The sequence below is a fragment of the Equus caballus genome, chromosome 1, assembly GCF_041296265.1.
Source record: "Equus caballus isolate H_3958 breed thoroughbred chromosome 1, TB-T2T, whole genome shotgun sequence".
Taxonomy (NCBI): domain Eukaryota; kingdom Metazoa; phylum Chordata; class Mammalia; order Perissodactyla; family Equidae; genus Equus; species Equus caballus.
In genome coordinates this window covers 89,669,108-89,696,669 of record NC_091684.1, presented here as the reverse complement: position 1 = coordinate 89,696,669, position 27,562 = coordinate 89,669,108, and the positions used below count along the sequence as shown (strand labels likewise).

At 45.0% G+C, this 27,562-nt stretch overlaps 2 protein-coding genes across 5 annotated transcripts in view; one reads left to right on the top strand and one right to left on the bottom strand.

The window, feature by feature from the left end:
• The window catches only part of NTPCR (nucleoside-triphosphatase, cancer-related), a 66,472-nt gene extending 55,938 nt beyond the window's left edge, over window positions 1–10,534 (top strand). For all 3 annotated transcript variants that reach the window (XM_070264600.1, XM_023647480.2, XM_070264573.1), the window contains one exon: window positions 9,760–10,534. The gene's annotated coding sequence lies outside the window, so the exon portion shown is untranslated. The remainder of the gene's footprint in view (window positions 1–9,759) is intronic.
• PCNX2 (pecanex 2) overlaps window positions 1–27,562 on the bottom strand; it is a 281,728-nt gene that overhangs the window by 11,604 nt on the left and 242,562 nt on the right. For both annotated transcript variants that reach the window (XR_011437820.1, XM_001493597.5), the window contains exons 26-32: window positions 24,650–24,903; window positions 17,840–18,073; window positions 16,126–16,238; window positions 3,565–3,709; window positions 2,834–3,064; window positions 1,919–2,193; window positions 1,063–1,259 (exon numbers count right to left, since the gene is read on the bottom strand). Coding sequence is in view for 1 of the 2 variants with exons in the window: in XM_001493597.5 (XP_001493647.2) it covers window positions 1,063–1,259; window positions 1,919–2,193; window positions 2,834–3,064; window positions 3,565–3,709; window positions 16,126–16,238; window positions 17,840–18,073; window positions 24,650–24,903 (1,449 nt within the window). In the remaining variant the exon portion in view is untranslated. The remainder of the gene's footprint in view (window positions 1–1,062; window positions 1,260–1,918; window positions 2,194–2,833; window positions 3,065–3,564; window positions 3,710–16,125; window positions 16,239–17,839; window positions 18,074–24,649; window positions 24,904–27,562) is intronic.

Below are 27,562 nucleotides of genomic sequence, written 5' to 3'. Positions count from 1 at the left end.
GTATCTCCCTGACTATCTATCATCTCTCTCTCTCTCTCTATCTGTTTATCTATCTATCTATCTATCTATCTACCTTCTGCCTATCTCTCTATCTACCATCTGCTCCTGTTTATATAAATCCTCACTATTTCAGTTAAATCCTCAGCCTTGCTCTGAGTACGTCCAGGAGGCAAGGACAATGCCTTGCTAACGCATTCAGTGCAGAGCTGGCAAGTGGAGCATGTACAATGAGGTGCTTAATGAATGCTTCTGGATGGTGAGGAAGCACTGAGGCCAAAAGGCGAAACCACTAACAGGCTTTGAAGGGCAAAGCCAAGCACTGATGGGCTGGCGGAAACCAGGGCAGAGCATTGGTCTTTCCTGCATACACCTGGGTGCATCCTCTGTGACCCCTCAGAGTCGCCTTTTCTAGCCCAGCCTCCTTGCTTCCTGGAGCGGGGTTTCAGAACCTCATCCATCTTGTCAACCCTAACTAGGTGGGCGTTAGTGTAAACGTGATTTTAAACTTTAAATTTGGACCAAGTCACCTCCTCCATTACCGTCTGCGGGCACCCTTCTTCTCCCCTTTTCTTATCCTCTGAAATGTCAGGTGTAAGTAGAAGAAGGTGAGAACTAGAGACAGGCAGGGAAGGGAGGGCTGGAGCCTGTCTGTGCACACACACACTTGGAGAGGGTGCAGGGGTCAACCTGCAGGAAGACGAAAATGCCATCATGGTGCAATAGCCATGACACAGCGAGACACAGAAGCCACATGATCAAATGATCACTGAATGAGTAAGAGAAGAGATGGAAGAAGTGACTACTGGACAGATGGACAGACAGAACGATGCCCGGCTGAGGTAATGGATAGAGACAGATGGATAAAGGATAAAAGCTGAATCTAACAGAGTTTTTTCCAAGCAAAAGCTACAAGAGTCAGTAAATTTTGGGCGTCCTTTGGCTCAATACTGATTTTTCTTGCAAGAAGCTCCTAGAGATTAGAATGACAATATAACCCATGGCATTGGTCACTGGGACCAAAGGCGGCTTTATCAGTAACCAGGAGACCCCTGCAGCACCCACCTGTCCTCCGTGTCCTTGCATGAGGTGACCAGTGGTGAGTCCCAGCTTTTCTGGGCTGTTCTGTGCTGCTCTCCTGGCTCTCAGCACTCGGGGCATTGCTGCCACCTGCAGGTGGGCCCCCTGGTGGGGCCCCCCCTCCATCCACATCTTCAATGTTGCCCCCGTGGTGCTGGCCAGCATCGCAGTCCTTCCTCACTCTGTGGGAGGAGAAAGGCTTCAAGGACTCTCACCCAAACATTTCCAATACCCTTGAACGTCCACCACCTTCATGTCTAAGTCAGGATCAAAGACAACACTCTGCAGGTGAGCAGCACACCTGGGGAACAGGTGGAGAGAGGGGCTTCTGTTTCCTGAAGCTCGTTGTCTAAGACATGAACAAACAGCACCAGGACGAATCAGCAGCATCTGAACCTTCCACAGGAACCCTCAGCTGTGAGGGCAAAACATCTTAGGATTCCTTCCAACTAACCAGAGACATTATTACAACCAGGTAAGGGGACTTGTTGGATGAGAGATGGGTGCCGGGGGAGTTCAGGCCTGGTTTTCTGAAACTGATGTGGGACAGTTACTCCTGAAGACCCATCACCTCTGCTGCTCTGCAAGAACTCAAGCCAGCTTCTCAGCCTGTGTGAGTGTGAGGGGAACAGATTTTCCTCTGTAGGAGGTTTCCCACTGATTGGTAATCTGAAACTGCTTCGTGAAACGAATGACCTGTCAGATGACACTGGGTAGGGCAGTTTCAGTCACAGGAGAAAACAATGACCCACAGTGGAATTCTAACCAGAAGGATGAGAGCTGTCTATGCCCCCACCCCCTCCCCAGCACCCAGATAAAGGCGTCTATTGTAAAGACCCACCTTAACCACTTGGTTAGGAACCACGTCCTGATGCTGTCCAACGTGACCGGCCCACTCCAGATGTTCTTCAGCTGCCTGTGGGTCCCTAGATAGGATGTGGTTAGCGGGGAGACGTACATGGGGTACCCCAGGGGCTGATCACAGGAGGAATTAATCAAGTTTCGTAGGACCTGCTTATTGTTCTGGATGCTGCCACGCTCTGGGTTGCGGTTGCGAAGGAATATGAGCTCCTGCTGCTGCCCGGCCCAGAGTCCTCGGACACATTCTTTGTTAACCTACAGGTGGGGAAGGAAGAGGGGAGAAACGCAGATGGTGCGTGTTTTCCAGTCTGTTAGTTTAACCTACAATGAGGGAGCAGGGCTCAAGGTCTGAATAGCTGTGACTACAACAACTGGCCTAAAGCTCTTTTCATAGTCAAGCCAGAATGGCAGTCGTACAAGATGGATACGCTGCCATTTTCATGGGGAAACACAGCAAGTAAAAGAAAGTACATTTTGGTTTCAGCCCAGTGGTTTGAAGCTAAATGAAAAGAATCACTGGGAAAGAAGTGCTGGGGTCCAGGAATAACTGGAGGAATTATTGGAGAAAGGTCTAGAGTTTTAGAGAATTAGAAAGTCTAAAAACAAGCTAGATCCTGACCTTCATCTACACATGTATCTACCAGGACTTCTTGCCAAAGCTCTCACCTGCGTACTGGTTCCCTGAGGTGGGAAGTGGCCCTGGCAGGGGAACGCAGCCCCGCCTAGCTCCTCCGCCCGCCTCTGCTTGCTGGCCAACGCTCCTCTGAGCCTGTGTCTCTGTACAGAAGATGCTGGCACAGGGACTCGAGCATTGCTGCTAACTGCTGTCCTACTGCTTCCCACGTATTCCCCTAACTGGAGACTTGTGCCAACCCGGGAAGTATGGCCACTGTACCTTGATCACCTTGAAGCTCAGGAAGCTTCTGTGGAGCATGATGACCTTGTACTCATCAGTGCCCTCGTCCACCACATGCCGCAGGGTGAGCAGCTCCTCCTTGTTGGAGAGCACCGCGCCCCTCCAGGCCGGGTCACCCTCATGGCAGATCACCACTTTCTTCTCAAAAGACTGGATGGCCTCATAGAGGACCACTGGGTCTTCATACTCATCAGGACAAGTGAACTGGTCCTGGGGGAAAGAAGTTCATCCGTGGGCTCCATGAAGACAAGAGAGCCAATCCTTGGGTAAGCGTGCAGATGGCGACTTGGCCAATGACCTGCAAAGCCAAGTCCACTTCCATGTCGCACTCTCTCCCTGCTCTTTTTCTGAGCCTTGAGCTGGAGAGAGGACACTTCCTCATTCAACTGTCCTAACCTCTGGAATGTGCCTAGGGAAATGTGGCTTAGGTTCCTATGACCTTTCAAAACAGTTTGGGCCCTTCTGATATGTCATTTTCTCTGGACAATTCCCCTCTTCCATCCTAGTGGATATCACCACCTCCTAGCAGCTCCTGAGGGCAAGTTGCCACTGGCCAATGCCAAGAATATCCAGGTGGCCTCAGTGCTTTAGTAAGCTAAGCAATAAACCCACCCACAAATGTCATGCCAAGAAATGGAACCATATTTTTGAAAGGTCATTTTTCCCTAACGTTTCAGGCTTACACTTTTTTTTAAAAAATGGATTTTTACCTGGTGAAGCTTCAGGGACATCCTGATAGCTGGGGCGACAACTTTATGCAGTAAGTCCATGTCAGCAAATACCCACTCGTCTCGTGCTGTTATTCTAAAGTCACCTTTGAAGAGGGTGTGAAGACCATACAGGAAAGAATCCAGGCTGTAAAATAAAGTCTGAATGACTGTCCCTTCACCCTGAACGTACAGTGTTCAGAATGTTGTCACTTTGAGCAAGGTCCAAGTCTCCCATTTGTTACGTCAAGAATGATCTTAAATCTACAGGCTGGTCCAGCAGGTACTACACCTGCCCTTGCAGCCTGCATTCAGACCCTCATGACAATTGGCGTAACGGTCATCTTCAGTAATTTTAGGAGCCAATGAAGTACTTGATCCCTACATGTGACAGTAGAGATAGATCTGGCCAAACATGGACGCACTCAATTAGCGGGCTGAGACAACAGGCTAATCTATTCCAATGATCCGCCAGGTCTCCACTTCTCAGGAGGGGCGGGGCCAACTGTGGGACAGCCCAGAAGCTTTTATTTTTCTTTTCCGTCTTTCTGGATATCACTTTTGGACTATGTTCCTCATAATAAAAACTGGATTCTCCCACAATATGGAGAGAGAAAATGAAGCCAAATGAAATCTCAAATTGGTCATTTAGAGTCTCAGAGAACGTCCACTTTCCAACTCCACCCATTTTTTAATGATTAGGGGAAGAGGCATAAGAGAGAGGTTTAAACAGAATGACCAAAGGATCTTTCAGGATTATACAGGTTTCTGCTTCTGGGTTTTTCCTTCTTTGCTTCCATTTCCTGCATGTCTTTGAGCATTGCCCGCATTGGGAACATGAGAGTCACTCAAAGGAAATCTTACAGGGTCTGGGTCCTTTACCTTCTGAGGAACACAGGGAATCCGGGTTTGGGGAAGTGACTCACCCTGTACTGTGAGGAGAGGAAAACCAGTTATTCCTTTCTCCTTTCCCTATCTTTCCATTAACATACTCGATCACCGATCACGCCGCCACCTCTAAAGACCTGGCCTCTCCCGTCCCTGAGGGGTAGTTGTGAGGCAAGTACGAGAAACAGCACCCCTGATAGGGTGGAACTGGGACAGACTGAGCAGGAAAATGTGTGTGAAAGCATCTCTGAGGATGGCTGCTCATAAGGATTTAATGAGTTGGCTTACAAGCAAGACTTTTGATTCAACACAGCGCAGGAGACCTGCACATCAGGGAAATAGTTCCACTGATTGCTATTTTAGCATTTCGTTGCAAAAAGCACCACTATCATTAATTTCCTTCTAGAACTCCCTTGAGAGAGAGGCTGAGGCTTCGAGTCAGAGCACACTGTGGGAAACGGAAGCGGCCAGGGTATAGTCAGGGTACTGTGTCCTGCAGGAGCCCAGAACCTTCCAGAAAGAGTTCCAGAAGGCAGCCCTCCTGAAAAGGCTCCCCCCTCAGAGAACAAAGACTTCCTGAGGCTGTGAGCCTTAGCAACTGCCTAGGACGCACCGAGAGGGGAGTCATCAGACAGCAGAGCCAGGCTGCAGTGGGGTGAATGCCAAGTGAAGCTTTTGAATAACAGGTACTCTCTGTACCAGGTGAAAACATTTGAAAATGCTCCTGTCGTCGGTCAGGAGCTAAGTACTGCCAAGGGAGAGCTGAATCGTAAAGCATGAGGGGGTTTCTTCTGGAAAGGATTAGAAACGCCATGTTGCTGGCCCACACATTGAGAAGACACCCCTCCACTTGTAGGGATGGGAACAGTGGCACAGGCAGCTTAAGGAACTCGCCTGGATACCCAGAGCAACGTCCGCAGACAGAACAGAAGAGCAGGAATCCCAGGCCCCGGGCTGCTGTTTGCTCAGCAGCAGGTACAGGGCAAGCGCAGACGGCCCAGTTACCAGGCTCCCTGGGAGCCACTCCACAGTGCCTGCGTTCCCATCCAAGGCCCCCAACAATAAATGCTTTATTGTCATTTCTGTTTCCACAGAAAAGTGACACATTGTGACACTTAATGCCGTTCCATTAAAATGATTCTCAATGTGGAAAACAAAGCCTGCATCAGAATCCCAAGATTGGGGGTATTCTCCCCAGCACCTCAAAGGTAAAGGCATCTGAAGAGGAAGGTGTTTCATTACCAGCGTTTTATCCTCGAGGGGATGAAGACAAGGAAGGCAGAGGGATGTGTCAAGCTGGGGAGGCCGCTGAGGGGAGACAGCAGGGGTCTGCAGGACACCTGCAGCACATTTCGGATTTGGAGCTTCACAGGGCTTTGTCTTTTTAAGACTCTGCTGAGAGATGACAGGCTCCTACCCCCAGGCCAACAGCTGGAGTGGGGAAATAGTGTCCCATCTGAGTCAGTCGAGGTTGGCCTTGATGGGGACTAAAACAGCCACTACTCGGCCCCCTGCTCCCTCCCTCACCCCCAGCCAGGTCCTCTCCTCCCATCCATCATAGTCTGTCAGCCAGGCCATCAGCAGTGAAGGCACAGTCGTGTCCAGTTGTGTGGGATTACGTAGGGGACAGGGCAGGGCAGGCCCCAGAAGAAACCTGACACGTGTGTAATCATTGTTAGAGAAGCAGATCCACACAGAAACCCTAAGACTGTGGTGTCAGGATATGGATGAGCTTACATGGCACCACACAGGTGCTTAAAATTTAATAAACAAAAATAGCATGAAAATATTACCGTCTAGTATGATGATGAGTAGTGGGTACTTGCGTGCGTTTTCTTTTTAACTGGAAAAGGCTGGTCTGTATCGCTCAGGCTGTGACACTGCACCACTCAACCCAAGAACAATTCTATCGCTCTGCCCTCCACTCCAGTCCGTTCGAGGGGGCCACGTCTGCACGCCTGCCTTGTTAGCCCCCTGCCCCTCTTCTGCAGGGCTCAGTCCTTGTTCCAGAGAGTCAGGACTTGAGTAACGGTCTTGCCTTTGGAGCTGAGTGTGCATGTGTGCACGTTTGTGTGTACACACATCTGCATGTGTGTGTTGGAAAGAATATTCCAGCCTCGGCTTCAGAGTGACTCTGCACCTCCAGCAGACACCGACAACCATAAAGCTGGGTCTCAGTGATCCTCTGACAGTACTAACTCCTGTTCTTGTTGTCTTTCTGGTTCCCCACCCAGTTTCCTATTATACAATGACGTAACCGCTGGTGATGCACACAGATGAGAGGCTGAGCCCGTCAGTACTTAAGAGCAGTTCTTCACAACCTTCCTGGAAATGGGCGCTTTCTGGCTTTGGCTGTTACTTGCAGAGCTGGCCACTGCCGATACTCCAGCTCACGGTTTGCCCCAGGCCGATGCTTCAACAGGTCCAGGCCATTTCAGTATCCCCACCCATCACCTTTCACAGCAACGACAATTTGAGGATGCCCAGTTGAAGCACAGTCGTCTTCCCTCTCTTGTGTCTCAGTTTTCTTTATCCACAGAGGAGTCCTCAGAGCTCTATTCGAGCCAGAGATCCCCTCTAAGCCTTTCTTTGGTTCAAAATTACTGACCAGTTCAGCCCAGTTATCACCAGCACCCCCTCTCACTGATTCTCAACTGGTGCAATTTTGGCCCCCGGGGGATGTTTGGCAATGTCTGGAGACATTCCTGGGTGTGACAACTGAGGATAGTGTGGCAGTGCTACTGGGATCTAGTGGGGAGAAGCCAGGCAGGGCTGCTGCTACAAGGCACAGGACAGCCCCCGACAACACAGAACCATGCAGCCCAAATGTTAATAGTGCCTCTGCTGAGAAACCCTGCTCTTTCATAAAAATAAGAGTGCCATTGGAGGACACAGATTTTAAGTTTTGGACAATGGGGCCATTATCTTGGATACAGCTTTAATGAATCTGATGATTCAGAGGGAAACAACTTTAACGCTGAGATAGTTTCTGCAAGACTCCCAATGGGCACTCCATAATAATGACAGATTTATTCACTTTAGTTAATTTCCAAACAGGCCCATACACCATGTGTTTACAGATCGGCATTGCGAAGGACCTTCTGTTGCAGCGTATTGCCATAAATGGTGCGCTCGTAGAACATATGCAAGCAATTCAGTGTGATTCGCAGGCGGGGTTTCCCGTGTTTGCTAATTGGTAACGGAGATACAGAGACAGTATGTGCTTGTTACCTAAGTCCGTATCCTGGCTCAGAGAGCATCCCCTCTTCGGGAGGAGCACCATGCTTCACACTCGCTTTATTCCTCTCTGTGGAATCCTGCAACTACGCACTGGTTTCACGGTCAATTCCATCACTCTTGACCACACTCTCCTGCTAAAGTTCCCCAAACAAAAACAAGGTCCAGGTCACCAGCACCACCTCTGAGCAACTAGAAGTGAGGCAGAGAAGGACGATGCTGTGCATTTGTCTGGTGGTTTGTGGACTACTAAGTGTTTTCCATTCCATCAGTTCATCTCATGGTTGTGGATGCCTATACAAGATATATCATGATAACCCTTTCATATAAGAGGAAACAGGCCGGAAAGAGTTGAGAACCAGGATGAGACAGGTGGGAACAAATATGCAGTATCTCATGTCACACTGAAGAAGCATTGGAGCAAACTCAGGGCTGCCTCCCGCCTACTTTCCTCTATAGGAAGCAGAGTTGCTTTAAGACGTGGAACTGGAGCCATGTTCTTAAAGGCCAGCTCAGAGGTCGGTCGGAATGAACTAACTGCTTAAAGGCTTCAGTGGAGCCATACAGTCAAGATACTAGGAGTTCTTGAACTCACCCCCACCTCACCTTGCTGAGGTCGATCGCCAGTAATTTTCCAGTGTCTAAATTGCTGTAAATACTCAGCCCACATCCTGAATTGACAGCGTGTTTATCATTCTTTCATGCCCTCTTTGTCCAGGAAGTTACCCTAGTGGCTTGAAAATCAAACCTGGTTTGGGTCCCAGCTCTCTGCTACCTGGTGAAGAGCACTCGGAAAGAAAGCAGCGGTGTCCCCCATGTAGCTCCAAGATACTTTACTTGGTTTTAGAGTTCTGGCACCACACAGAGAGGCAGCATATGACCCAGCAGAGCTGCAGAGATGAGAGCCAGAAGCTCCAAACCTAAGCTTCAATCTTGGCTCTGATACTCGGGCAAGTGTCTTGTCCTCAGTATCACCTATTTCTTTCTGTGTCCCTCCTTAGGATCAAGCATGTCCAGGGGTACGTGGAGGCTGGGTGAGGGGCTTGCTAAGCAGGACTCTGGAGTCTGGCATGACTCTGCCATGGTGAAACATTGCACAGATCACTTCTCTGTGCTTCGAGTTTTCCAGCAGTAAAAGAGAGCCATTAATACCTGCCTTATCTTCTCCCATGCCTCGAGAGAGGACAAAATGCATCAGCTCATGTAAAGCACTTAGCACTGTCCCCAGTACAGAGTGAGCATATCGTAAATGTTCACTGCTACTGTTATTTTTATTTTCACCTTGAACTGGTTTGCACAGGCAATACAAGCTTTGGATATAAATGAAGGATGTTTATACTGCAGAATCTCATATAATCATTAGAAAGCAATCATGTGGCTGAAGGATTTCAGTGATATGTTTTCAAATAAATCCCAAATAAATTGTGAAATCATAATTCCCAAGCAAGAAATAATTAAAAGGTAAGATTTGGTGAGGAGCTTTTTAAAAATACATTTGACCTCATCGTGTTATAAGGCCCAACAGTTCTATGCTTCTGAGCCTCCATATCGATGGGATCAACTGCTATTATCTAGTGCGGAAACCTTCCTAAGGCCACCCTGAGGACCAGTGTCAGGTTGGCTGCAGAGGAACCAATCACCTGGCAGCTTGTTCAAAATGAAAAATAGATTTCCAGGCTCAATTCCCAGAGACTCTTAAGTTGGCGGTTTGTGATGGGGCCTGGGGTCTATATTCTTATCAAGCTGCCCAGGTAATTCTGAGGAGCAATGAGGTTTGGGGCTCAGGGGACAAGAGAACCTGGATGTCTTCTAGAAGTATTCAGACATTTCAGAGAAGCAAGGGAGCTGGGAACATGGACACCAGGCCAGGGTAGGAGAAGACTTTCCCACACGGTGTTACAATTGAAGCTCCCAGAAATTCTTGCTCCTTCTTCTAGGTTAAACATTTTTTTCTCTGCTTTAAACTTACATATTTTCCCCATGCTCCAAGATTCGGAATTTACCTTGATGCCTCACTTTAATCTCCTAGGTCAGGATCTCGCATCATGTTTACTTTGTCTGTTTTTGTTCTAGATTCTGATTTCTGAGTTTTCAGCCCCAGTCTTGCAAGTGGACCTTAATCTCTTCTGCAAGATGATCCAGTATGACATCTGGCCCTAGTTTGGGGCCTCATCTCCAACAGAAGATTGGGAGGAGACACCGAGCTATGTCCTGCATTTCTAAAGAGCACTATCTTCCTCAGTCCACTGTGGGTGAGAGGGGTGGGTAAGTGGTAGATGTGACCTCAGACCACAGCAGTGACCTCCTGCCACAAGGTCAAATGTCAGGGCTCTCCCTGTCAGCCTCCCGCACAGGGCCTGGCATAGCACATCTATGGCTGGCTTGTTTGCCTATCATTTTTCAAGGTTACATTTATCTTGACATTTTCTATCCTCTTGGAAGCCTAGTCTACTCCAACAGTCAGTAAAATTTCTTCTTCAAGGAAACACGTTGCTGCCGTAAAATGCAGCCATCTTCTCACCTTTTACCTCTATAAATGGACCATCAGCCAGGATCTACTCATCACCTTTCACGAACTTAAAGACAGCAATTAAGGCTTCTCTTGGCCTCTGGAGTCAGTGACACCATTTTGACTTCCTATTAAAACATCCCTTCAGGGGCTGGCCCTGTGGCCGAGTGGTTAAGTTCGCGCGCTCCGCTGCAGGCGGCCCAGTGTTTCGTTAGTTCGAATCCTGGGCGCAGACATGGCACTGCTCATCAAACCACACTGAGGCAGCATCCCACATGCCACAACTAGAAGGACCCACAACGAAGAATACACAACTATGTACCGGGGGGCTTTGGGGAGAAAAAGGAAAAAATAAAATCTTTAAAAAAAAAAAAAATCCCTTCATATCTGTATGCCTTTATTCAGTAGGAGACACAGTTCTCCAAAGGAGATACGCCCCAAACTCCAAATTAAAAAAATTATCAGTGTTGCTTGTCACATCCACATTAACCCATTCTAGCTCCAAAAATATCGACATTTTATTTTAAGACTTTTTTATACTCTTTCGCCCACCTACATTCAGATTATCATTTAAGATGATTCTCAATTTATTCATCCTCCCTAATTTTGCATGCACATATTTTTCTGTCTTAAGAATTGTCCATCAGAGTTATGTCACTATTGTAAAGTCAAAATATTTCCCCAACAAATCCATCAAATGAAGCAGAGCTTGTGACTTTGCTAGGCCGCTGTATAAGACTTACCTGGGGAGTCAGTGTTCAGAAATCATCTGTTACTCTTTAACTTTAAATATGTGAGAATGACATGTTGGGCCTCATAAAGTACACCTAAGGGCATACTCCTGATTTCAAAATTATACAAGGATAGAGTGCACGTGCGCACACACACACACACACACATCATGAGCCACTCATACTTTGAACTTAGCTATAACCACACCAAATAAAATATTAGCAAATTGAACCCACCATTGTATAAAAAGAATACTATATCATGACCAACTCTGTCTCAGAATTGCAAGGATGTTTCAGCATGAGGAAATATATTAATGTAACCCACTACATTAATAGATTCAAGGAGAAGAATATCATCTGAACGTGTACCCATAAATTTTAAAAGAATTCAGCATCCTTTCCTGATAAAAGGTTTAGCAAGCTAGGAAGAGAAGGAAACTCCCTGACTTGATAAAAATGGTCTCATAGGAACCTAAAACAAACCTTATAATGCTAAAATATCGCTTGTTCCCATTAACATCTGGATTAAGGCAAGGATGTTGTGATAGGCAGAATAATGGCCCCTCAAAGATGTCTATGTCCTAATTCCTGGAAACTGTGAATACGTTACCTTATGTGGCAAAAGAAATTCTGCATACGTGATTAAATTGAGAATTTTGAGATGGAAAGATTATCCTGGATTATCTGGGTGAGCCCAATGTCATCACAAGGGTCCTTAAGTGAAAGAAGCAAGCAGGAGAGGTAGAGTTTGAGTCAGAGAGAGATTTGAAGATGCTACACTGCTGGCTCTGAAGACGGAGGAAGGGGCCAGGGGAACGTAGGCAGCTTCTAGAACAGGCAATGGATTCCCCTTCAGAGCCCACAGAAGGAACACAGCCCTGAGGACAACCTGATCGTAGCCTAGGGAAACCCATTTTGGACTTCTGACCTCCAGAACTATAAGATAATAAATTTGTGTTGCTTTAAGCTACCAAGTTTGTGGTAATTTGTCAAAGCAGCAATAGGGACCTAACACAGATGCCCACCTCCAACATTGCATTAGAGGTCATAGCGAAGATAATATGAAAAGAATTGAGCATAAATTTTGGAAAGAAAAAAATCAAAATTGTCATTATTTTCAAATATGTCTTTCCACCAGAAAATCAAAGAGAATTACTGAAAGACTATGTTTATAATGGAGTTTAGTACAGGAACCCAGAATAAGATCAATTAAAAAAAAAAAAAAACACTTTCTGTATACTAGCAGTAACCAATTAGAAAATATGATGGAAAAAAAATTCTGTTCATAAGCACAATAAAACTATAAAATACCGAGAGATAAATCCATTAAGAGATTGCAAATCTCCAAAAAATGATAAAATTTTACTAAAAGACATTTAAAAACACTGAGTGGTTACAAAGATACACCATATTATTGAATGATGTTTATGTTTTCCTCATGTTAATTTGTAAATTCTGTATAATCTCAATCAAAATTCCAACAGAGGTTCTAATAAAATGTGATTCTAAATTTCACCTGAGGAGAAAATGAGCAAGAATAGCACCCCACCACAAAACTATAAGAGACAAGAAAAAAGTAAAGACAGGACTGGGCTTATCAGATTTCAAAATGATAGATCACTCTAGTAAACCAAATAGTATGGTTTTGTTGCAAGAATAGAGAAATTGATCACTTTAACAGAAGACTAAAGCCAGAAGCACACCACTTACACATGGAAACATAGTATATGGTATTTCAAGCCAGTGATGATTTTAACTAACTAATTGACTAAATAACTAATGAGCTACTTAGCAAACACTGTTGGACTGTCAGCTATCTATTTGGGGAAAAAATTGGATCCCTATCTCCCACTGTGTATGAAAGTATATTCTATGTGGATTTGTTGGGAGCCAATACTCTTTAGATCTCATTCTCCAACATGTCCTACTGGGAGAGCTAAGAATGCAAGGCCCAGGCCATTTCTCAGGGCGAACATCCTTGAGGAATGAAGTAACATCTCTCTTTGCTATAAAGTGGCTGGTTCCCTGAGCTCAGTGGTCTTTCCTGTAATGGAGCATGGGTGCTCTGCATCACCCTCACGGGGTTGGGGGCAAGGGGAACTGATACAAATATGCCGATGCTCATCCTGCTGCTGTGCTTTGAGAAATAAAGTCATTTGTCTCTGACCCAGGAGTCTCATGTCCTCTTACAGAATCCATGAAACAGTAACAAGGTAGCTAATAAGGGGAGTAAAATCAAATCCCAAGATCTGTCAAGATTCAAAAGCTAAAGAAATAAAACTATAGAAGTAACAGAAGAAAATAGGGTCTAATACTTTTATATCCTGGAGCTGCAGAAACATTTTAAAGAAAAACACAAAATCCATAAATCATAAGACAAAATTTAAAAAAGATGTCATAGATAAAAATAAAAGACAAATGCACCTTGATAGAAAATATTTTTAACACATAGTAATATCTTAATATGAGAATAGCTCCTCAAAATCAGTAAGTACCTAATAAAAATGGGTAAAGCATATAAATGGACAGACAATTCACAGAAAAAATATGTGACTGATAAATACGTAAAAAGGTTCCTACCCTCACTATTAATAACAGAAATGCAAATTCAAATAAGAATGAGATCATTTTTCACTCGTTTTCACCCATGAAACCAGAAAAATGTAAAAAGACTGAATACCCAGTATTAGTGAGGGTATGGCAAAACTCTTGGTGAGAGTACAAAGTGGGCCGGCTTTTTTGGAGAGCAATCTGACTATATCTACATAAATTAGGTTTAAAAATTTTGAGCTGTGGAACCAGCTTTATAAGAAATGTAGAGCACAGCTGCTGGGTTGAAGCCAAGGTGGGGGCTCTGTCAGGCTCCAGCCTCCCCTTTGCATGTGTCCCTTGTCACTCCCCACAACATATCCAACTAAGTCAGAACTTCAAGGACTTTAGACCCTGAAACCACTGGCTTAGGGCAGTGTGTAAAATAAGTTACCTTTTGTAAGACAAAGATTGAAATGAAATCATCTCATAGGATTTGACTGTGGTATGGGACCCCTCGGTAAAGTGAATGAGTCCCGGATCATCAAATCTTCCCCTAGAACACCAAGAGTATTACTCCCCAATTTCTCTCATCACTCTGTTTGGAACAAGTGGAGCTGACACTGAGTATCAGAAACTGTCTGAAACAAAGAAAATCCCATCAAAACAAGGTTTAACAAAGCAGCTGGTTAAGCATGGTGCTTAATCAAGGAGAAAATAAATAAAAACAACTAAGCAAGAAATACCTTGATGAGGAATATTCGAACAAGTTACCCAAGAACAAGACTGAAGAAGTCTTTGAAAATAGATAGGAACTGAAAGAGTGAAATCTTTGGAGCATTTTATTTGTGATTTGTAAAGAAAATTTGAAATTTATGAAAAATCTCAAATTGATCACACAAAGGACCATCTGCCTGGATGCTATGAATACTTGAAGACTCACGTTGTGATTTTGAGTCCAAATCTGAAGCTTTTCTCAAACAGTATTCTCTGTTTACAGGTTAATAAGGATTCCCCGTGGGAGCCACTGTTTCGAACAGCCTATGAATGAGCCTTCTGCTAGACTTTCATACAATCAGCAAATTTAGTCCCAGATGACCAGAGGGGAATTGCCCGGATCCAGTATGAGGCTGAGGCAGGTAGGGGGACAGAGGGAGGCTGGAAAGCCAGGCAGCAGCTCCCCAGAGTATTTTCCTATAATAGGTATTAACTCAATACTTTAAGGGTAAGTCAGTTAGCCTTTCTCACCTGCAAAGAAAATCATAAACTTGTGAGAGGTGGGAGCTGAGAGAGTAGCTGATGTCACAAATTCTACCTACCTCAGTTCTCTCACCTTTCCCTCTTAGTGAGTCAAGGCTACGCCTCTAGAGAGAAATGAAGAGAAGTGCCAAGCACACCTCTTCACCCTTGATCAGTTCACAGCACATAATTGATGATGCCTTTCCACAACTTGCCACCAGTAATGACTCAGCCATCGCTGGCAGGAAGGGCATTCGGAAACACAGTCAACAAGCCTTCATGGACTTGTTGACTTAACGGCCAGGGTTTGTGAGAGTAGTTAAACAAATACATAAATAACACAAACCTCACTCAAGTTGAATGTCAAAAGAGCTCCTTCTGCAGAGCACCATATCAGCGATACAACAGAGAAATATTGAAGAAAGTCCAAGTAGAGGAGAAACCAGTGAGGGAGTCTAGACAGAAGAACTCTTTCTTGGTTAAGCTACCAGGTTCTATATGATTCTCAAGCTGGGCAGCTATAAACATCTGTGGGGTCCACCCACAGAGGTTCTGATGCAATTGGTCTGGACTTGGGTAGGTCCTGAGTATCAGAATATTTAAAAGCCCCTCAGGAGATTTAATGTGCACTCATTGACGTGATTCTAATGGATAGGCAGAGTTCAGAACACCTGGTCCACAGTGCTAAATACCAAAGGAGAAGTCTGTGAAATGGCTCCCATTCGGGTGATGAGAAGGTGACTGGAGAAATTCATAAGATCAGTTTCGCTGGAATACCAGGAGAGGAAGGCAAACCGGCCGTGAGACGGTGGGCCGTGAGCACAGTTTCATTTGTGAATGAAGGTTCGAGAGTTTGTTTGTGAATGCAAGTTAAGACCCCAGTGACAGAGGGTCAAAGGGCCAGGAGAGAGTTTAATTTTGTTTTTGTCCTTTAAGAAGAGAAACTTGCTCTATTTACATACAGAGGGGAAGATCTGGTAGAAAGAGAGTTTGAAAAAACAGGAGAAGGGACATCCAATTAATCAAAGCTCCACTGAGATAGGGCAGAGTAGGGTCTGGATGAGAGCTGAGCTGCTGTGAGGAAACTAACATTTATTGAGCATTAATTTTGCTAGATACCAGGCTAGGCACTTCATTTGCATGATTTCATTCAGTCTTCCCAGCAAATCTTTAAGGACCTTTGTAACATAGAAGGTTCTATATCAAGAATTTGGGGTTTTGACTGTTCCATATTAAGGCCATTTCCAAATCTAACACTCCAAATGATTACAGTGATCAAAAAAGTCTTCTCATCGGCCTAACATGATTTACTATAGGAAGAACTATCTAAAAGAAGTATAAAGCAGTCCAACTTTAAAATAAAGAAAATGATTGACAGAAATCTGTCAAACGTCTAGAGTGCCTGTACCAACTGTTCCCCCCCAGTACCTGAGGGCCATATTGTGAGCAGCCGTTCCCAGAGCTCTCCTCCCCAGGATACAGAGGGCAAAGGACAGAGTCACTAAAGGAGAGTCCTCGTCACTGTCCAGGTTCTTCGAAGACTGAAAGAGCAAGGATGTTAATTTAACTTTCACTCGGGTTCCAACATGCACCAACATAGAGTCATAAATGCAGAGTTCTAGGAGGCTAAGTCAGCATCGTGGTCCTCCAGTCCCCACTAAAATGACCAGAGGGATGAGGAACCCTCTGCTTCCTGAAGCAGTTTCTTAGTGGTTGGACATGAAAAAAAGATTAAAACAGAGAAGCTACTTTAGGAGAGAAAATGGGCTAACATTTGGCTCCCTTGCCTAATTTCCTGGAATTTTGAATATGGCACTTCAGGTCATGAAGATGGTCAGAGCTTACAGTCAAATGAATGCTCACCTTAACACTATCCGGTGCCATTTTAACACTATCTGGTGCCACCTTAACACTATCTAGTGTCACCTTAACACTGTCCAACTCAGGGGAGAGGCATGCCTAACAGGGAAAGAGGAAGTACAGGAATGTCGCACAAATGAGGGTTTTGTGTTTTCCCTATAATGAGGAGCCCACTGAACTGACCATAAGTCCACAGTCAACAACTAAATTAAGGGGGTCATCCAAAGCCAGCTTTAAAAAAGAGGCAGGGGGAAAGGCAGAAGAAATTTAAAGTCAAAATGTCTTCTGCAAAAAAAATGAAATGATTTTATGAAGCAACTAAGGAAAGAGGAGAGCCATCACGGGGCTAGCCAACAACATCAACAGATTCTTTGAATCTCTCAGTCACCTGAAGAGGCTTAGCATGGGTTAAGATAGCAACACACATTCTCCTTGTTGCACCTGGAGAAAGCAAATTCTGCCACCTGCTCTTCCTACCATCTGTTTTTAAGCACTCACGAAAAAGTCAAGGACCTGGGCTAACGTCATACTTTGGTTTGCCCTTTACAGGTCATAGGATACTTCATCAACTGCCGAGGGGGTGTCTTCACCTTGGATCTATTGTCTCCATCAATAACATGTTGATTCAGCTTTTGTCAAATCCTGACAACCAAAGTCAACCATCAACCGTCTTGCTCCATTTCCATTCTTCCCCTTTCTCCTCCCTTTCCTCCTCCCTTTCCTCCTCCTCCTTGCCTGCCCTCCTCCTCTTCTTTTTATAAGCTGTCATTGTCCTTGGTTTCATTTCTAAGAGGCCGCATTCATCTCCAGAAGTGTCCTCAGCACGTGAGCGATAACGCACAAGAAAAGTCACTATGGAAGAAACTTGAACCATCTGATTGCTAAATAGAATTTGCACGTCCACGATTTGGTAAGTTCAGTAAGTCCTCTGGATTTCAGCACAGATGTACTCTGTACAGAAATCTCAAAAAGTAAATTTACAAAGAAGTAAAATTACAAAGAAGTTCCCAGAATTTTAAAGACCTGCTAGAGGTTTAAAACTGCACTGACCCCTGGGCACAGTATAGACAGAAACATACCTTCAAGTCTCCTTCATTGGAGACATGGTAATGAATTCTTAAATTTAATTTTGCTTAAGTGTTAAATAAATATTTATCCAAATACACTTTTTCTCTCCTCTATTTTATTATAGTCTACCATAAAGTATAAAGACATGGACTTTACAATTTTCCTTGTTTTTTTAAAGTATTCGATGCCTCCAGCTCTCACCTCCCTTACCTACCTCTTGTCTTTTCTGTGCACAGTACTGAATCCACTCTAGATAAACATTACAGTAGCTGGCTCGTGTTATCCCCTGGAGACAGGGGACATAGTCATCATCGATGTTAATGTTGAACATCGCAAGGTCACGCTCAATGTAATGCCACTTGGTGAAAGGCTGCAGGGACGTCAGGAGTGGTTCATTTTTGATCCAGGAGAGGAGTTTGGGGGATGTCACCATAAAGTATATTATACTCTGCAGAGAGAAAGCAAGATTGTGAGCGCTTACAGTGATTCTAAAGCCAGAAAGACTTTTTATTTACTCTATCTCCTAAAGTAAATAAAAAATCAATATCAGTGAAATATGAGACATGAAATCCCCACATGTGGTATCATTTGTAGTCCCTGCTAGATTTAATGCATAGAGCCCATTTGAGACATTCTAAAGTGCCGTCTCTTTAAGGGTCACTGTAGGGAAGTGAGAAGAACAGGATGCTACAGAATGCACCAGAACAGAATTTCCCTGGTGAGAAAGAGTGACAGCCAGCCCTCTCCTCTCTGAGGGAAGCGCCCAAAGGCACTCTTGGGTTACTGCAGGCTTCTGTGGATGCTGGGCTGGGCTGATGCAGTTGAAAGACATTGGGGCAGACCCTCTTCCAGGGCCCTGGCCAAAGAGTGTTTAATGAACTAAAACAACTTAGTTCTTGTGGGAAGCACTCATGGCGTAAAACTCTTGCAACACACATACACACGTAATGCTGGGTGCCCAGACAGTGGACATCTGTGATGCGTTCAAAAATAGCCCATGTTTCCCCTCCATCAGACACTCCACTTATGAGTCCCAGTTGGGGAAAATGATACCATTGGGCTTTCTTATTCTGAGTCACAGCTTTACTGAAGGCCATCTTGTAGTTTTCCGATGAATTCACCCTTCAAAAACGCCTGGAGAAGTAAAAATGTGACAGAGAAAATGGAAACCCAAGTTTCGTGTGGGTACATCAGCCAGAGATGAACGTATACACTGGGGAGTCCCTTCTACGCTTTACTACATCTTCATTTTCTCAGGAAAAGGGAAGTGGCCCTCAGGGCCACCGAGGCTGGGGAGGATCCTGGGAACTCCTTCTGCACCTCCTCTGGAAATCACAGCAACAAGGAGGGGCAGCATTTGATGCAAGGAGGCAGTGACGCGTGTTCCCCGCAGAACCAAAGCCTTAAAGGATGGCCTTCTCTGATTATAAAAGCACATTCTTTCCAAGTGAGAAGACCAAAGTGACGCATGCGGAATGGGCATGACAGGGCTTAGGGGATGAGGCTGAGAAAGTGAGCCGGCAAAGAGGCACTTTTCTAGGCAGCCTCCCCCGTCCCTCCTGCTCTTCCTCCCTTTGGCTGGGATATGAAATCTGGAGCTCCAAGGAGGTTGCTGAGGTATCTGGTTTCAGGTGATTTCAGGAGTTTGAGCAGGTGAGCAGACAGCAGACACACATGGTCTCTGGATTTGGGTTAAACCACCACAGATGCCTGACTCAGCCTCTCTCTGGGGGGAGGACCGAGGGCGGCCCGGGCAGTGGGAAGGCTAATGTGTGGCTCATGGTGTGCAGCCTTCCTTCTTTTGAACATATTCTCTAGTAGGCTCCACAGTCCACCTGACCCCAAAATGGGGGAGGAGGCAAAGTGAAGTCCACAGACAGTAAGTAGAATTCAGTAGTTCACTTGTCCTCCCACCTTCCGTAGCACTGCACCCAGGACAACAACGCCGGCCTTAAGAAATCCCTTCGATGAAAGGAGGAGGGAGAGAGGAGAGAAGGAGGGTGGGAAGGCAGAAGAGGTCAAAGGATGCTGACAGCGGAGGTTAGAAAGACAGAAGTGCTATTGATGCCCACTTTTCATCAGTGTTTTGAGGTTTAAAATGAGAGAATGCCTATGAAGCACTTAGGTACATATGCAAGAAATAAGAGTAACGGCCCTATCTTTGGCATCTATGACTTACCTACCCAGCAAGCTCAAGGCTCAGGGCGGGCAGCAGTAACAGCAGCCTAGGAGAGGTTTGGAGCAGGGGGTGAGGGGCTGGTGGCATTAGGGCACAGGAGACAGCTGAGCCTGTGGTGGCCACGGGAGGGCACAGCTAATATTTAAACATGTAAATTCTGAATCTGGAGGGTGTTCTATTGTCTTCTTGCTGGCAGGATAATTGAAAGCTTCTGTGAGGTAGAGGTTAAGTACCTGGTCCAAAGTTACAAGCAGAAGAGGCTCTGTGACCGTGGCCAAAGGCACAGCTCCTCAGCTGACAGTTAGGAAGGGTGAAAAGAAATGTGGGCTGTCTGAACATCTGGCTCTAGCAAACATGTGATCTAATTTTTCCCAATACGTTCTAATCACGTACCAGACAGGAATAACAAACAAAAATTGAAAGACGAACGTTTACTTCTTCATTCATTTCGAGGGAAGAGTTAAAATAACCCCTCAACCGATGAAGTCAGCATAGTTAACGAGGACCTTGAATCCCAGAGGCTGAAACCTCCTCCTCTAGGTCTGGCAAAATCTTGCAGTGTAGACGTCCGAGAATAACCCTGGCCCCACGCTCAGCTTTCCCATGCGTGCGGGACTCAGTACTACCCCTCTCACCAGGAAAACACACAATCACCCCAACTAGGTGCAAACCGTACCCATTTCCACTTTACTTAGCAAGAAATTCTGTCAGGCAGACATAGTCAATGAGCAGTGTGAAATCCTTCAGAGTCTGTCAGGATGAAATGGATACAATACTAAGCAAAACTGATAAGTAAGGATGTGGAAATGAATTGACTGCGGAGAACTTGATCCGCGTCGAAGGAAGCGCGTCCTCGGCATTAATTCACCCTATCTGGCTCCTCCAGCAGGGATCCTCCTGGTTTCTCATTTTAATTGTAGATCAGCGTATTCCATCAGACAACTCACTCGAGGAAGGGGGCCCTGGCAGGCAGACCAATGTGTCGGGTCTTTCACTCTTCATTCTGCAAGGCAGGCGATAAGCGCATCTCCTTTTGGAAGGAGCTGGGCAGAAACAATGGCAGCAGGAAAACCAGCCCTGCTCAGAAAGCTGATTTCTTGACTGCTAAGAGGGTTTTAAACACTAATAAATGGAGGCGAGATGGAGGAGACACCAGGGAAAACCTCAAGTCGTCAGGAAGGAAATGATTTCAAATGTATTCATAAAGGGTGGGGGGAAACTGACCCAGTTTATTAGGAGACAAAAGGAATTATTCCAAGTGTTTCTTCCTTTTCAATTTGCCTGTTCAATAAAAGAATGAAACAAACTCTTGAAACTCGAAGCGATTCAGAGCTACAAAGGCAATTTTGTTTACCAAGTAGCCAAGGCCAAAGAAGAAAATATTCATTTGTTTTTGCCCTAAAATGCTGTTTCTTCCCAGTCCTGAAATTTCCTTTAACTAACTACACCAGGGCGGTGTGTGCAGTTCTGAGCTGCCGCTCACTGGAGGGTAGGAGGCACTGAGTGCTGAGTTCAGAGAGAGCCTCGCCTGAATAGGCCTATTGGTGCAGAGGTGAATTAACCAGGAGGGACCCACCGTCAGGCCCCACCTGCCCCCAAATCTCAGCCCCTCCTGAGCGCTGATTTGGAGTTAAGAAAATTCTGTTTCTGTTGAGCACAAATATGTCTGTAGCGGTTCTCAAGCTATGTGTCACATCACTTAGGAAGTTTATTTCAAAATATTGGCACTTGGGCACACCCCAGGCCCACAGAATCCGAATTTCTGGGTAGGACATGGACATCTGTAATTGTCTAGCTTTCTGGGGGAGTCTGATGCCACCAGTCTGCCCCTGGATTGTGAAAAGCATCCTGCTAGGTAACAAACCATCTCACTGCATACCTCTCCTCCCCGCCTGAAATTCTCATGTTAGCATCGCTCCCCTTTCTTAGGAAGCAGAGTTAAGGCCACTGTTTTCCCACAAGCCACCTATTACCTGGCAGATTCTGGGGGCTTCCCTCAGCCCTCTGCCATTTGCATATCATCCTGTATTTGTTTATCAGATTGCAAATTGTCATTTTAGAAAACATGCAAGGGATTGGGAGGCACGTTTCCAGGAGTTAGGAGAGGAAGAATGTGAATATCAATTACCAGTCCAATGGAGGGAGACATGAAAAAGCAGGTCCTGATAGGGGGCCCCCGAGGCTTCTGGAAAAGCCAAGAGGGTAGATCCAGAGGGCACCTCATCCATTCTCTCTCCCTTCTCTCCCACTCATGGTGACCTGTTGGCCCCATCACGTGGGGCCAACTCTGTCTACATGACTGGCCCATGGAAAGGCCATTTATGGGGAGCTCTAGATTCACAGAGATATGGTTCAGTATTGAACCCCATTCTTGCCAATAATACCTGGAGCAGGTCGCTCAGACCCTTGCTTAAATTTGGATCTTGTCCATCCAGACTATATGGCCTGGAGTCTGGATTTCACATTATCTGGAAGCTTTGTTCATTCAGTCCAAAAAATGCGCTGGGTACCTTGACACGCACGTCATCACACTGAGCTCTGGAGACCCAAAGAGGAATCTGTTGTGTGCAGTAGCTGTGCTTAGGGAGTTTCCAGAAGGTGAAGTAGAAAAGATTTCAGAGGAAGGGGAGATGAATGCCAGCCACAGACCCCAGGGCAGCCTGGAGCATGCAGAGAATACAAGGAGAGAGGAGCAGGAAGAGGATGCAGCCATGAAAGGGGGTAGAGATGGGAAGCACAGAGAGTGTGTGCATGTGCATGCATAGGAAAATGAGGAAGCGGGAAGTGGAAACCCATACAGAAACAATAACGGAGGGCTCTGGATGGCAAAAGAAAGAGTGTAGCCCTATTCTTGAGGTAACAAGTAGATGTGTGGCTTCAGGGCTCATCCCACTGGCCAATCTAGACTCATACTGCTAGCCCCAGCTATCCTCTTCAGAGTAAACTCCTGGCCACTTGCTTCATGGGCCTGCCAGTCTCCTTGACCAGTCAGGCCCTGGATCCAGCCCTCTTGCAATGACCCCATCCTGTTGCCACCTATGAACTAAAAGGGATACTCAAGGGACATTTTCTCTCCTATTTGAGGGAGGTGTCAGAAAGAGCTGGTTGCCATTTAACATCTGTTTTCTCTTTCCATGAAAAAAACAAGCATTTCTATCTGAGTTCATGGCCGCCCAGAATACACTTTCCAGACCCCCTCGAAGCTGGCATATGACAACTTTCTGGCCAACATGATACAGCAGGAGCATACTGTGACAACTTCTAGGATCTTTCTTAAGGAACAGCTGGTGCATGCCCTTGGTCTTCATTTTCTCTGTCCTTTTGTCCATCCATTTAAGCCTGGAGCTTAAGATGGGGGAGACACTTAAAATGGCGAACCTGGGAGCCGGAAGGAACCTGGGTCCCTGAGAACTTCATGGAACAGAGCTACCATACCAGCCTTCATGTGTGTGTGAGAGAAATATACTCCTCGTGTGTATGTCCCACTGTTATTCCATGATCCACGCCAAATCTAATACCAATTGATATACTGAGTTTGCCTAGAGTGGACTCCATCTGAAAAACTTCTCGTTGTCTCATTTGTAATGGCTACTGGAACACCACGGAAGCAAGAGGTCACAACTCTCTGATCTCCCCAATTTATGTTAGGTTAGGCAGAACATATATAGTGTTGTGTGAGAGTTGGATGTAAAGTTTTGCATGTCTCTAGCACACACAAAAGTGGTGAGTATGAACCGTTAGATCTGTTTTAAATATTCCGCCACAGAGAAGGGTTTCACAAACATTTCTTGCTGAAACCACTTTGGGTTGTGATAATTAGAAGTTATTTAACCTTCTGGCTTTCACAGTCTGTTTTCTATTTTCTATAAACTTTAGCAGCGATTGCTGTAGATGCTGGGGCTCCTCAGAGCAGCTATTCCAAATTTCCTCCTTTTTAGTTGGTTGAAACTCCTGAAACATCAGGCACCCAGGTTATCTTTTTATTTTATATTTCCTCATTTCTGCTGAACCACCTGTCTCAGCCTCAGCTGGAAGGGAGTTTGGGGTCTCAGATGGCTGAGCTTCCTCGTTTAGAATGTCATTAAAATGTGGACCCCTCTGAGGATCATCCAGGGCTTCCAGCACACAAAATGCTCCCTCAGAATAGGAGCCACCACAAAGACTTGTTCAGCTACGGCTGTCCTCGCCTGTTCCTTCTCTTAGAAAATACCGTTGCTCCTATTATCACGCTGCATCCTTGGGCAAGTCTCACACTTGTTCTCCAGGAGACTTATTCCAAACCAGTACATTTTCTGAGGTTGAACACAGGTTGGGCAGAGGTGGGTACGGAGCAACTGAAACAATATGGCCTTCGCTCCCACACGAGTGAGGAGAAAAGGCTGTCATCGTTAATCCTGATTGGATCATTTAGCTACATTTTTGAGTTTTTATCATCAGCTTAAAAAAATAATTCTAGTTCTAAAGCGGAAATTGGCAGAGCATCTAAATTGACATGGATAACTCGTAAACACTGAGGCTTGGTAATCTTTCCAGGATGTTTCAATTTATCATCACTATCATCACGAGCAACTCAATGCTGTGTTACAAGTGAAGAAACAGATCTAGGTAAGAAAACAGACACCTCTTAGTGCCTAGGCTTAGAATACGACCTGGGGTATGAACCTTAGGCTAACCACAGCCCTTGAGAATTCTTCATGAAACCAGTGGTTCCCAAACCTCGCTGGGCCTCTGATTCAGAAGCTGAGGAGAAGCCTCAAAATCTAACTCTTTATGAAGTTTTTCAGGAGCCTCTTGAGCCAGCCCAGCATCACTACTTAGACAGGTGCATGGATCCCAGGGCAATACCTTGATGTAGAATCGGATGAGGATCCTTCGGAGGTCAAACACCTGCAGCATGGTGGCCGCGTTGTTGTCAATGATGCTGTAGCCCTCCAGGATGTACTGCGTGCGTGTGATCTCCCAGGTGAGCCAGCGGAGGTTAAAGGCGGCATTGCAGGACAACAGGTGGGGCAAGTGGCCCGGTTTGCAGCAGCAGCAGCCTCTGTCATCCTCGTCGCCTTCCATGATGGCTTCTACCTCTCTCTGCTGGCAGTAGGTTCCTGGCAGAGCACAAACACGAGGGAAGTTATACAAGAAGTCCCAGGATAACCGTTTAGAATGGATTTTCCCTTTGCCTTCATTAGAGGGGAAGATGCTGAAGAGAATCTAGGAATCAGGAGATTTATTTAATTCTTAGTTCAAACAGTGCCCCCAAGTAAGTCACAGTTCTCATAATCAACTCTTGTACTAATTCACATTCATTCTGATTCTTGTCTCCTCCCCCATTTTTTGTGTAAAAGGAGACACACTCTCATGGGGGTCATAAACACAAATGGCTGAAATGTAGGATGGTTATAGCCTCGAGTTCCCCTTCCAGAAACGTGCAAGTCAAGGCTGAGCAGATAGGATGCTAAAGAAAGACAGTAGGGGATATGTCTGTGAGCAACCAGGTGCATGTTGAAGTGTCAGCAGGAGGGGCGCCCTGGAAGAGCTCCACTGCCAAGCTGCAAGGGCACAGCACCTCACCTCATGACGGGGAGCAGGACGTTGGGTGGGTTGAATATATTTCCAAAGGAGTTAATTACAAAAACATGATAAGAGAATGAGTGTCAACAATCTTTGAAAATGAGACACCATATCTTCTTCAGCATTTTTGTTAATGATTTGAAGGAAAACATATGTAGTATGCTAATGACATGAGGTTACTGGTACCATCTGGAATGCAGAGTTCACAATCCAAAATCATCCTAGCAGACGGGATGGCAAACTGAAACTAATACACTGAAAATTAGTAGAAATAAATGGAATATCCTACATCTAGGTTCAAAAAACCAGCTACACAATTTATGAATATACAGTAACATATTTAACAAATACTTTGGTAATTTCATTGATTATCTGAACCCCAAGTATGATAATACTTAAAAACTGAATGTGATCTTGGTAGCATCAAAACAAAGGGATAGCATGGGGCAGAATACACCTGGTATTATTCCTTTGTATGCTACACATAAAGAGTCACTGATAAAATGAAATAAAGCTGGAGGATCTGAGCAAGTTTCACTTTCTCCATTAAAAAAATGATAGTACATTAGTACTGATTTGAACATGAATATACAGATTGTTAGTTATACATCAAGAAAATACAGGGTTGTAAAATAACTCAAAATTATCTTACTGAAGAATGACTGAAAAATCCAGGACTTTGACTTTGCAGAAAAGAAGACTTTGGGGAGAATGATGGTTGCCCTCAAGAACTATCTGAAGCTATCATACGGAAATGGGAACTGGATGTTCTCTGCAGTTCCAGAAGGCATCATTATGACCAATGAGAGAAAGCTTCAGGGCATAGAGTTTATTATAACAAAGATCATTTTAACAACTGGGAGTTCAACAATGAAATGGACTGCCCAGCAAGGATAAGAGGATAAGGACAGAATTGGTGGTGACAAAACCAAAGTAAGAGGTAATAACCATGGGTACAAACCACTTGAAATATGAGTCACAGTGAAGAGAAGACTAGAAATAAGAGCCAAGCTAGGAAGGACAGCAGAATCAACGGAAGTAGTTGTTATTGGTGGTGGTGGTGGTCTGTCTATTTTTCAAGATAGTTGAGTCCTAAGCATAATTATTGACAGAAGGGAAAAAGAAGGACAAAAAACTGAATCACAGAGAAGGATGAAATCAGAGTTCTAGAGGACAGATGAACTGGGTAGCTTAGGAACAGCAGAAAGAAAAGGCGGATATAGGGATGAAAATAAAGTTAAATGAAAAAGCAGCTCACACTGGAAAATAAAATAGTCATTCGAAGCAGAGTCAGGAAGGACAAAAAGTACAGGAAGTGGTAGAGAGTGGCAGAAAAGAAAGAGGGTATGAAAGTCCTTCATTTTAAGAGAAGTTTGCTTCAGTATGGGCCTGCATCCAGAAATTATTTGTCAAGAGTTACTATTTAAATATGTTTAAAGTATTTAAAATAATTTGGGGGTATAGGGTATCTTATAAATTTCAGCAGAGAAGAACATTATTTCAGTGGAAGGCAGTTGTTAACAAACAGGTTTTGAAGGAAGGTAGTAGCTACTTGATTTTGGTCAAGTTACTTGACTGGTCCACACTTATTTCTTCATCTGTAAAATGGGCTGTTGTGAGGATAAAATAGAGTGGCGTTTGTAAAGTCATTAGTAACTACTCAATAAATTACTATTATTTCTACTAGACCGTAAGCTCCATAAAGACAGTGACTGGCAGGTAGAAATTAGTGAATAAATAAATAAATGAATGAGCTAACATACAAATTAATTCACTCACCAAATATTGAGTACCTGCAGGGTGTCAAACACTGTTCTATGCACTGGGGATATAGCAAAGAAAAATATAAAAATCTCTGTCCTTGTGTAGCTTATAAACTTAGGTTGAAGAACACAGACAATAAACAAATCAATAAGAAAAATATAAAATATGTCAGATGGTGAAAAGTAAAACAGCAAAAGAGCACAGGGAGTGCTGGGGTGGGTATAGCTATTTTAAATGGGTGGATCCCAGGAAGCTTCTGGGGCTGTGTGAGTGGAGTCATGGGAAAGCAGTCAGTGCAGGTAACGTCTGAGAGAAGAGTACTGGAGGCAGACAGAACACCAAGTCAAAGGCCTTGGGGTGGGAGCATACTCCTCATGCCCCCAGAACAGCAAGGAAGTGGCTAGATCTCTAGGGGAGTGAGCAAGCAGG